General features: G+C 38.9%; 1 protein-coding gene across 9 annotated transcripts in view; it reads left to right on the forward strand.

The window, feature by feature from the left end:
- STAMBPL1 (STAM binding protein like 1) overlaps positions 1–7,598 on the forward strand; it is a 45,538-nt gene extending 37,940 nt beyond the window's left edge. For 3 of the 9 annotated variants that reach the window (XM_016129221.2, XM_016129216.2, XM_016129220.2), the window contains 3 exons: positions 6–118; positions 1,006–1,105; positions 4,111–7,598. In XM_016129221.2, the coding sequence (XP_015984707.2) occupies positions 6–118; positions 1,006–1,105; positions 4,111–4,179 (282 nt within the window). In that variant the 3' untranslated portion in view covers positions 4,180–7,598. The other 6 variants (XM_016129217.2, XM_036223064.1, XM_036223065.1 and 3 more) reach the window with 6 other exon arrangements.
- The last annotated feature ends 5,012 nt before the right edge of the window (positions 7,599–12,610 follow it).

Genomic DNA, 12,610 nt, shown 5'->3' on the forward strand with positions numbered 1-12,610 from the left:
CATAGACACATCCAACCCAAACTGCGTTCTTGTCCAGTGTTGATCTTCACACACACTGTTCCTATCAGCTCATGTTGCCGGAGGCGATTGCCATTGTGTGTTCACCAAAGCATAAAGAGTAAGTGTAAAGATTGAGGGAAGGCACGTAAGGGTGCGACTGGGGCTGCTGCGTTCATGTGTCCACGCACCAGGTTGTGACACCTAGGTACTAGGCAGACATACCATGCTCTTGGGAAAAAGAGGATGGTGATAGCCGGCTCCCTGTACCTGCAGCTTTGCAGTTTTGCTTTTTAAGGCCTGTTCAGTGGTCGAATTTTGGGTTCTCTTTCTTCAGTTAGCATGACCTTAAAGTGGATGAACTGGATGTTATTCCAGTTTGCCATTTGAGATCTTAGTTCTACTGCATTATTTCCTATTGTAGGAAAACTTCCAGTCTTAGCTTGATTCCTCCAGCACTTTTCTAGTTTGGAACACAATGATTATTGTAGAGTGATTGTAAGCAGAGGAGTCAAATAAACTTATAGGAATCTTGTCTTCACCCTCAAGTGGTGTGTTTAGCAGGATACCTGACTACCTTGAGGCTCAACCTCTTCATCCCTGATACATGCCCATCACCAATTGATGCGAGGATAAAACTAGAAGATAGTCTTTGTAAAGGGCTTAGCACTACAGCCAGCTCTCCATAAATATTTGCTGATGCTGTCACCACTATTTGCATTACTAGAAAAATTAGAAATATCCTCAACTTGTAATTTCCTCCATGGGGCCTCCACTTTGCCTCTGTGGTCTCACACAGCACTTCAGCTGCCCTCTTCCCTTCAGGTGCTTGGAACAGCACTGGTCTCGCTAGGCCAGTCATCACAAGACTGGTTCAAAAAATCATGGCAGAATTCTTTGTTATGGCTTCTTCATCCTTCCCATTTGAGGAATATGTATGCTTGTGTCATTCAAATAAAGCATCTGGAAAGCCAAAATGATTCTTAATTATTTCCCCCTGAAACTTAGCACTGGCATCTTCAGGCTTACCAATGCTGGAATGCTTGAAGTCTCCGCTTGTAAAAAGAAGGGCTTTCATCCACACACCAAGGACCCCAAGCTGTTCAGTGTGAGTAGACAGCGTTGGTTATTCTTTGCAAATCTTTATTTTTTTACTTCTTCTTTTCTAATTTTTTTCACCAGCAGTATAATAAGGGATAAAACATTGTACTGTTTAGTTTCGAGTTTTATTATCCAGAAAATTAATCGATCTTTGTAATTCTGATTTCTTCTCACTATTATTTTATTTACAAGAGAATGCCAGTATTTCTCTAGGAGAGTAAACTATGCCTTAAGTTACCTTTCTATTTATGTTATCTGTGTGATACTTAAATATAATTTTCTTCAGATTCCAAGTAAGCAAACAGCTATTAAGGAAAATGTCTTTACATGTCTCGTGAATGATTCCCACTTGATATGGCCACATTAATTTTTTAACAGATATTCAATGAAAACTGTAATCATACTTCCGAATTAGCTTCATATAGCCCAAAAGAAACAGTATTTGACTACATCTTTTCTTTCTAATTACTTCCTTGGTGGTTTTCTGGCTGTAACATCTGAGAGACATTATTTGAAGTTAATATGTATTTAAAATGAAAATTACTTGGCAACCACTGTAAATACTTTCTTGTTGAAAATGGATGAACATGATTTTATTTGTTCTGATTGGAAGTATTTTTAAAATTAGATGTATTTTAAAATTAGAAAATTTATATTCTCCCCCTAAAGAGAATCAAGTAAAACATTATGATATAAAGCCAATTTTTTCTTTCCTAGATATGCAAACATGTATTGGTAAAAGATATAAAAATAATCGTGCTGGATCTGAGGTGATGTGTTCTGAAGATTAGCACTGACTGTCAACACCAGACACCTACTCATGGACGTGTGGTTGCTGGATTTTCTTAAAATGTTTCCAGAAATGACTGATATTTTATATTTATACACTTTAGATCAGAAAGTTTGATATTTATTGCTCTTGCACATTTTGAAGTTTTTCTTTTGCGTTGCTCTGTCTCAAGAGTGGTCACAATGGTGTTAAATCAATACCTATAAATGTACCCAAATACTATGACCAGATAATAAATTGTGCTGCAAACAACAATATGACTGGTATTTATAGAGGCCTCTGCTTATGTTTGCAGGGCTTTAGATGTTTTGCTGTATTTTTTCCTCATTCCTATAAAACATAATTCTAAGCAAGAAAGTCTGAGCACCAGGTGGTGTCCAAGACAGGCCATCTGTTTCTGCAGCCTTTCCATGTGGTAAAAGATGAGCAGTTTCCGCATGTGAGAAGAAATGTGGCTGTAGATAAAAACACCCATTCTGCATTTTCAAGGTCATCAAGTTCCAAGCTCAGAGATACATCTGCAGTGAATCTTAGTGTAGGATAGGAGAACAGTGAGCATCTACTAGGGGGTCAGGTGTCAGAGGGTTTGGGGTAGTAGGCAATTCATTAATTTAATTTAGAGGATTAAAACTAGAGATGCTTGAGAGAGGAATGAAAAAGACTCAGATAAAAGTGTTAAGACTCTTACTATGAAAGTCAATAGCGGTGACAAGGAAAAAGAAATGAGGCATAGGAAATAACTGGTAGTTCTCAGCCAAAAAGAATAATTAAGAAAATAATTTGGAAGAGCACTTATAATTTTAAGTGTCTATATATAAAAATGATGCACAAGGAATAGAAAGAAAATTACATTTAAACTGGGACAACATACATACAATGTTATGGTATTACTAATGGCTTGGACTGGGATTCATGACTGGTACCTAGATAAAAAAAGCACTTACCTGGATCAAAATATATGTATTAAATAACAGGTGTGGAAGACTTATGTAGTATGTTGGCAAGTTGAATTGGTGGAAACATTGTGAAGAAAATTTAGCTGCAAATGTCAGGAGAGAAGGATGAAATGCTATTGTTGAAGGGGCAAAGTCTGGCCATGGCAACTGGGAGGAGATGGATGCTTTCTTCTGACGATCTTCACAAGACTGACAGCGAGGCACATGAAGCAATAATGGGGCGTCACACCATCACATGAACAAGCGAACATCATGTTTAGCTAAAAGCAAATCATGATAAACTTTGGACTTGCCTAACTGATTGTTGAATTTCTCTGTAGGGGATTTAAATGTTAACCAATAAAAAAAAAGACAGATGGATGTTGAATTGACAAACTTTGGAGAAAAATAAATACATTAAGAGAAATCTATAAGGGAATTGTTTTGGGGATATGACATTTCCAATGACCCTATAGGAGGTACTTTAAAAGGGACTAATGACTGAAGTGTGGAGGGAAGTCCCTAAGAAATCAAATGCATGTCATGTCACCCTAGATGTTCCCAGTGAGGTGAGCACAGGACTGCAATAGAGAAACCAGCCTGGAAACCCAAACAAACTCATAGTTCTGCCTACATTTCAAAGAAGCCTGTGGGAAAGATGGAATGCGGCCACTGAGCCCAAGAACAATTCTGAAAAGATAGGTAAAAATTGGCAACTAAGAAAACAACACAGGATTGACTAGGAATGGTCAAATAACAAAACTAGAACAAGTTAGTAATGAATTTGATGTCCATGGACTAGGGGAGTAGAGGGCTTTCCAAAGGATGTTTGGGCAAGCACGAGTTTGTAGAATATTAGGAGAAATAACGCAGAAACAGGATGCGATTGGCTAGGGGTGTTCCCTCTCATACTTCAGGGTCTTACCTTACTCTAGCCCATCTTTCTTCTCTCCTATCAACATTTGAATTTCCTTCTCCAGCCATTCCCCCCCCCCCCCCGGATCTGCAGTTTTTTCCCTTATGGGGTCAAGCTAACCTCACCTAAGCTTCTGTATTCCCAATGTCTTGTATGCCAACCACAACTTTCTCAGACTTGGCTTTTTTCTTGGCATTATATCTGAGTTTCCTAAACGACCTAGCATCTAATTTTTAGCTCATATTTTTTAGCTCATATTAGTTCATGACATCTGTAGTCCCAGGAGGAGTGTTCCCTATAATCTATGTGTGGATGAGATAACATTCCTCCCCCTTTAGTCTATTCTCTAATACTGGCATCCTGTCATGCAGATTCTGCTTCAGTTCTTATTTATGAAGAGCCTTCTGTGGGGAGCTCAGCGACTTGTTTCTGCCTTATGACAGCTCGTAAGTTTGGTAAGTTTAGATCTTAGACTCTGGTTGTAGAGCTTGGCTTGCCCTGTGCATGAGGACTTGAGTCTACAGCCACCACCAGCTAAGGGCAAATTAATTCAGCAAAGCTGCCTCCACAAACAACGAACTCTTTCCTGAGTAACGCAGTCCTCAATTTCTTGGCATCTTAGGACACCATGATATTCTGAAATATTTGACCAAAAGAAAAGATTATATAATTTATTCAAGTAAAAATGATTACTGGGACTAGGAATTGTTGAGAAATGAGATCGTCAGTATAGAAATCAAAGTTACAGCCGTAGACCATGAAAATGTAACATGAGAGAGGAATCTGATGAAAAAACTATAGCTATTAAATGGTGCCTAGATTTTAGAAAGGACTCAATTGAAAGGAAAGAACATTTATTTACTTTCTTAGATTTCTGGAAAAAATAGAAAGAACAGCTATGAGTATGCAAACTGGTTATATCCCTTCTGAAGCAAATTAGAAAAGAACCCATTTTGTTTTCTAAAAATATATGTTGTATTCACTAAAGGAGTGGGGCATTCTTGGCACTTTCATTTCCCTGGAAGGAGAAGTAAAACCTCAAGTCTGAGGTGAACATTGAAAAGTTGTTCATGTAGTGGATGTGGTTTTCTTAATGACAAGTACAAACCCAATTTCAGACTTCCCAGAAGGACCTTGTTACAGAGTTGAACTCTGGGAAGCAGCAAACAGTGCCATGCCCTTGCGTAGTAGAATGAGTCCCGAGGCTCTGTGTCTGAAAGAACCATCAGAAATGTGGTCACACCGTTGAGAGATGGGCTGGCCAGGAGGGAGGGCCCGTGTGAGCCTTCCTGGAGGTCCATGGGTGTGCCTCCATGGGTGAGTGTGTGCATGTGTGTGCGTGGGTGAGTGCACAAGCCCCTGTGTTCCTCAGGTGAGCTTTCATAGTAGGCTGTGCAGCTCCCTCTTTTGAATGTGAATCAAGTCCAGAGCCATGTTTGTCACTGTTTTACCTCCCAAGGCAAAAAAAGTGGTTCATTTCTTTTCAGATTTGTGTTTCGGTAGTTACGCGCTGAATTTTGTCCCCTCTCCCCCAAATTCTTATATTAAATTCCTGACCCCCAGTACTTCAGAATGTGACTATATTTGGAGCCAGAACCTTTAAAGAGGTAGCTAAGTTAAAGTGAGGCCATTAGAATGGGCCCTAATTTAATATGACTGGTGTCCTTATAAGGTCAGGACTCAGAGGGAAGACTGTGTAGAAGTAGAGAAGACAGCCATCTACAAAGAGGATTTGGAAGAAGCCAAACCTGCCAATAATTTCATCTTTGACTATAACCTCCAGAATTGTGAGAAAATAAATTGTGAGAAAAGCCATCTAGTCGGTGGTATAGCCTGAGCAAACTCATACAATACTTAATAAATATTTACTGAAGTTGTTGTTTGTTTTCTTCTTTCTCAGACTGAATGGAAATGACTTTGTCTTCATGCAGAAATCAGTCTCTTCTCCATAGACCTTGTCAAGTACAGAAGCACAAAGCAGGGTATCTGTGGGTTATCGTCAGCTACTGACATTTGCTCCTGGATTCTTTTTAGTAGAATCCTGTTTGAGGAAAAATGACATTATATTTGAGATACAACATCAGTTAAGGCCACAACCTAGAACTGGTTCAGTATTTCCCCCTCCATTTCATGCCGCAGCCACATCAGTGACACTGGAGGCTATGTGTATTACGATTGTTTGGACTGAGACTGAGGTTTCTGTTATGAAATCAGTAGCAGTGTTCCCAAATGTGGAGAGCAGATGTTTCTCTTCCGGGATGTCTTGTAGAGTTATCTAGCAAGAGAACATCTGTGAAAAGGATGCTTAATAAACATCATGAGTTTGGTAATGAGGAAGAAAGGTAAACTTAGGGCTCCTTGTTCTCAGAAGAATTTAGCTTGTTATTACTGTAAAGACAACAGATATACAAAGAACTCTGTTCCTTAAGAAAGGTCTTTCTTTTGCCAGTAACTTGGCTCTTCATGAGACAAGACTATATTTTTCTTGCGGACAGCCGACAAAATTATTTAGTGGCTCTTACACATTCATCACACTGATGTCAAAGTTTTTTTTTTTAAAGGCGTGTCTTGGTCAATTTGGGTGCTATGGCAAAAATACCATAACTGAGTGGCTTAAACAACATTTATTTCTCATGGTTCTAGAGGCTGGAAGCTCGAGATCAGAGTAGCAGCATGACGGGGTTCTGGACGAGGGCCTGGCTGCAGACGGCACCTTCTGCTGTCCCTCACGTGGTGGTGGAGAGAAAGATCATCTCTCTTGTATCTCTTCTTTAAGGGCACTAATCCCAACATCAGGGTTCCATCCTCATAATTTAATCACCTCCCAAAGGCACCACCTCCTAAAACCATCACACTGGGGACTAGGCTTCAACATATGAATTTGGGGGAAGGGAACACAAATATTCAGTTCATAGCATGGCACGTGGCAAAAGCTTTTTTTTTTTTTTTTTTTTTTGGTCTATTTGCAATACTGTATGGGAGCTCTGCTATACATCTGAGATCCCACAGTTATTAAAAAGCACCATTCATGTGAATATTTGGATAGCTGTTATTATATTACCTCTTAACCTAGTGTTAAAATGCCTTCAAATAGATTTAAGGAATTATTAAGACGATAGTGTTCAAAACTAATTGCCAAGTGATTAAGTCATACTAGGTATTAGATTCCAACTCATGAAGAACAACTTGAAGAGTTTTCATATAATTAAAGCAATATATTAATACTAACCTGTAATTATATTTTTAATTTCATAATTCTTGTAGTAAACCTTTACAAAATCCATATTGAGGTATGTGTTTGAATAAACAAAGAAGAGGTAGCAAAATGGAAAAAAATGAAAACCAGGGAAGAGGTCATTATTTAGAAAGAATACAGATCTTCAGAGTCTTAAGATCAGTCTTTGTGTTTTACCAAAATTCAGAGTGTGGTTGGGGAGATGCAGAGGATGAGGGAGAGAAAACAGGAAAACAGGAAAAAGGAAAAGGACTCCAGGGGAGAGAGGGTAGAATGAGTCCTGCAGACTGGCTTTATCTAATTTGTTTGGAGTAAATGTCTTGGGCATTTTCTAGACCAAAAAAAAACTTTCTAAAACCAGATAGAGATAATTACTTTAGGTGTTTTGTCGTTTTTGTCTTTTTTATCTCTATCAGGGTGAGTGAACTATGCATCTGCATCAGGTAAACAAGAGTTAACTATGAGAAATGAAAACCGTTTACTCCAATCAGTCATTGTCCCGGTGGGTCTTAGATGTACCAATGGAATGAGTGGAGAATCTGTATTCTTGATTCTGAAGAGAACATTTAAAATAATTCCCCTCTACAGTTTTTCCAGAATAAAAAGCATTTACAGATTGTTCAAGAAATTAGCTCCATCATGTTTCCTCCTGCTGTAAAGGAATAGAAAACAAACAACTAGATGACATTCATCCTATTTCAGACTTTGAGCAGTTTCCTTACCTACAGAAATGAGGTGTGTGAATTACTGAGTTAGCAGGTACCTTTCAGCAATAAAATCTTTTATGTATCAAAAACTTTTTTCCAGGGAAATACATTATTTTTAATTGTTTTTAAAAAGTAACTTATTGAGGTGAACTTCACATAAAATTAACTATTTTAAAGTGAAAAATTTAGTGACATTTAGTACATTCACAATGTTGTATAGACACCACTTCAGTCTAGTTCTGAAGCATGTCCATCACCCCAGCGTGAAACCCCTTACCCATTAAGCCATTTCTTCCTAATCCCCTCCTTCAGCACCTGGCAACCAAATTGCATTCTGTCTGTATGGATTTATTTATGCTGAATATTTCATATTATTGTAATCATACGATATATACATTTTTGCGTCTGGTTTCTTTCACTTAACATGACATTTTGAAGGTTTACCCATGTTGCATCGTACATCAGTATTCCATTCCTTTTAGTGGCTCACTAATGTTCATTGTATGTAGTTACACAATTTGTTTATTTATACATCAAGTAATTGAGTTTTGGCCTGTTTTCACCTTTTGGCTATTGTGAATAGTTCTGCTATAAACATGTATGGACATACATTTCTTTGAGCACCTGTTTTCAATTATTTTGGGTATATACCTAGGAGTAGAATTGCAGGGTCATATGGTAATTCTGTGTTAACATTTCTGTGTTAACTATTTCATATTCCCATCAGCAAAGTAGCAAAGTACAAAGGTTCCAATATCCCTACATCCTTGTGAACACTTTAAAAAATATATATAGCCATCCTAGGAGACTTGAAGTGGTATCTCATTTTGGTTTAGACAGAGTAATACATTATGAAGTGAATTCTCTTAAAGTCAAATTTTAATAATAAAATCAGAGTTGATGGAGATGCCCGAGGCTTCTAGAACCCACTCTCACAACACATTTTTATTGTTGTGGGACACCAGTCCCAGGCCTTTATCAAGTTCACCAGAACCAGGTTTAGAAGCAAAATTTTATTTTATCGAAGATGGTCAACTCCTTTGACTGCGTAGGGTAATAAATACAAAAGAGAGGACGACACACAAGAGCCACTGATAACAGCCCTCTAAAACACTGCTTTTGTTTTCAATTGAACTCAATACTTCACACATTCATAAGGGAGAAGACTGACTAAAATGGAACATATATCTAAAATCACAAAACTTTTTTTAAAGAACAAGACTAGTCTTAAATATGTAAAATAGGATTCACTTGCTTAATATATTTTTGTCTGAGTAGATGATGCCATTTTGTAAAGGAAGACTGAAGCTAAAAGATTTTAGGCTATTTTTAAAGGAGTTTCAGGTTGTAGCATATGCAGAGAGATCTGAAGAGACGGGGCGGGGGAGGGGCGGTGGGAATAATTGATTCAATGAAAGGACAAAGAAAGAAGCTAAAAACTAAATGTGGAGGAGAAAAAATAGAAAGCATGATTTAAGAAGCATATGAAAAGAACATGTTTTGATTAGGTGTGTCTACAGTGCCACATATTTTTCTCCAAGGACAGGAAATCTGCTTAAGGACACCTCAGCTTTAGGTCTCTGAAAAACTATCATTAGATATACTGTGTGGAAGTCTGTTTTATCATCAGTTTTTCTTGAAGATAGTATATGTTTACAGACCCAATCAGGCAAATGATAATTATATTCCCCCTTGGTCTTTAAGGGACTTGCCATTACTATAGGAAGAATATTTTGGAATAGCTGTAGCCATCAAGAACAAAGTAGAGTGGGAGGTGGTAGTGTTGGATGTTCATTTCTCAGATATATTTTTTGAAAATGACATGAGGAATTTAACCTGCAAGATGAAACACTTGGAATGACAAATGAATTTGAGATACCAAACTTCTCACTCAAATTTTCCTTAACTGCTTATAATTGGTGCCTGATTTCAAGACAGACATTTCACAGAGAAAATGTTTTAAACTCTACTTTGGAAAATCACTATCTCGGAAACTAAGCAAGGCCTGGCCTGATTAGTACTTGGATGGGAGACCACCTAGGAAGACCAGATGCAGTAGGCACGAAAGAAAGAAAGAGAGAGAGAGAGAGAGAGAGAGAGAGAGAGAGAGAGAGGAAGGAAGGAAGGAAGGAAGGAAGGAAGGAAGGAAGGAAGGAAGGAAGGAAGGAAGAAAGAAAGGAAGGAAAGAAGAAAACGAAAGAAAGGAAGGAAGGAAGGAAGGAAGGAAGGAAGGAAGGAAGGAAGGAAGGAAGAAAAAAGCAAGCAAGCAAACAAATACTTTGGAAAATCATAGGCAAGTCACAATCACACTTTTAAAGTCTATGTGTGGTCAAATTCTTTGGGGTTCTCTTTTCAATTCTGGATCTGCAACACAGCCCCCCATCTTTGGGCCTCTCTGCCTGGAGCACATTCCCAGTTGCTCCTGCGTCCTCTACCCCAACCTCAACCCTATTGCTTCCTCCTCTCTTTTCCTAGTTAACTCTTACTCTTCAAGCCTCTACTTAAGCACTACCCCCTTGGGGAGCCCTCCCTTGGGTATGTAAGAGCCAGTGTTCCATATATTACACTCTTGTAATAGCTATAAGACACCCTCACTACTGTTTAATGTCCATCTTACTCACTAGACTATTAGTTCAACCAAGGCAGAAACATGCTTGTTTCTCTTTATGTCATTCACACCTAGCACGTCCTAGCTCATCGTAAGTGCTCTTCAAACAGTACTTGAATTGACTTGGTTCTCCCAGGAATAAACATTATTTAAACATCTGGTTTTCATATGCTAATGTGAAAGAACCATGTCCCATTTCATCCCCCGCACCCCTCCCACGCTCTTTCGGGCATATCTTTTTGGATAAACTTAGTTTGCAGCAATGGCTTCTGGTCGGACTGTGAGCTGTTGGCAGACAGCCTCCTCCCTCCCTACAATTGGAAATTCTCCAGGCTATTCTGTGTTGTAAATCTTACTAAAGAGATTCAGGTTCAGCTTGACTACACAAATGATCCTGCACTGACAACAGAGAACCATGTACTTTTTAAAAAATAAATAATGCTTCTTCTCACTCGCCTGCTCACAATGGAGGCTGCATGATGTGGATCAATGTTATTAGAAACCTATGTCATCTTCCTGGGTTGCATATGTCTGTTGTGTGGAAGTGGGTAGTCATAGAAGGAAGATGTTAGAATCTGGTTTGCTACTGTCAGGGGCGAGAAAAGGATTCGGGTGGCAGCCAAACCAGTTATATTGCTGGTTGTATCTCCTGGAGACTGACGGGAGGCTCGTCAATGAGGCTCTGCCACTCGTCGAGCTCTTCACAGCACTGGACATCTTTTGGAACCAAGGGGAGGAGTTGGTGGTCTATTACTGAGGTGCCTAGGAACTGCAGCTGGGTGCTTACAAGGTAGGAACAGTTCACTAAGGCACATTCAGTAAGTATTTTTGGATTTTTTGATTTTTTTTTCCTTTGGCCACACCTATTTCGGATTCTTTGAGACTATGCCAAGCACTAATTTTTTTACCAGGGAGCTTACACCCTCTAGTGTAAATATGAAGTATAACAGTGTGCATACTTGAATTACTTTATGTAAACCCAGTAGTGATGTCAAGAATGATTGTTGCTTTTTGCCTAAATTATGAAAGCGATATGTTGCAAGTGTATATACACTAATCCTTAAGTTTAAGTCTAGTGGCTGTGAAGCTTATTTGCCTGGTAAGCATAAATTTGCAACCGGAAAATTTCCCTCAATCATAGCATATTGTAGTGGTTGTTATAGTAGTTCCCAAATTTTGATGTGAAAAGGATTCACCAGAGAAATCTGATTAAAATTTAAGTTCCCAGCCTCAGCTCCAGAAGTTCTAGTTCAGCAGGCTTTGTATGTGGCCCAGGCACCTGCCTCTTTAAAATGAGCCTTTAATGAAGTTGACATGTTCTTTGAGAAAATGCTAGCCTAATGGCCAAGAGTGTGGGTTGGGAAGTCCCACCTCAGCAATAGTGTGACAGGGGATATGTTTTGTAACCACTCATAGACTCAGTTGCTCCATCTGTAGAAAGGCAGTAAGGATATCAAACTCCATAGGGCTGTTGTAGGATAAAGTGAGATCCCGATATAAAGGACTACATACAGGGTCTGGTAGCCAGCACATGCCAGCTCTTATTATTTATAGCACTAATCCAAATTTGCTCAAGCCGCAAGGCCAGAGAAGGCCAGGAGAAGCTTGGATTTTCTGGACTGAATAGGCATTAAACCTTAAGCTTCAAGATCTCTGTGTAGTGAGATGCTGCCAAGGACAACCAGTGGCAGCTGACCCCACTCGGGAGGACCAGCAGCTCCAAGCTGGGGAGCTGCCAAAGATGCTAAACAGCCTGGGTTGAAAAGCACTTTGAGTAAGACCTTTCAGGGCAGGGAAGGTGTTTTTATACCTCTGCACCTCTCAGGCCAGACAGGTAAGGGAAAAGTTGAAGTTGGCAGCTCCTCTGTATAATGGTATTAAGGGAACAACTTCTGTTTCTTCATCTGTAAAATGGGCACGATAATACTATTTTCCTCACATAGTTCTGAAGAACAAATGAGTAAGGTTATATATAAAACCCTTAGCATGATGATTGACACCAGTGGTCCTTGGAGAGTATCGTTATCTGTATCATCCCTTCTGGTGTGAATATATCTGTAGCATCCTGCTCAGGGACAGATATTGATCAGAAGGAGGGAAGGAAATGTCCCAGATGTGTAGTGAGATTTTAAAGCAGTGTTTCTTAATGTTTTTAAAAAATTTCGTTTCCCCTGATAAACTTAAAAGTCATACATTCTCTTAATATATATTTATTAAGTTTGATATGTTAGACATATTAAAAGTCATATATATGTATGGATATATGTATATATATGTATGTGCGCATGCACACACACATGCACGCGCACGCGCACGCACAC

This window comes from Rousettus aegyptiacus, unplaced genomic scaffold (assembly GCF_014176215.1).
Source record: "Rousettus aegyptiacus isolate mRouAeg1 unplaced genomic scaffold, mRouAeg1.p scaffold_m13_p_6, whole genome shotgun sequence".
Classification (NCBI taxonomy): domain Eukaryota; kingdom Metazoa; phylum Chordata; class Mammalia; order Chiroptera; family Pteropodidae; genus Rousettus; species Rousettus aegyptiacus.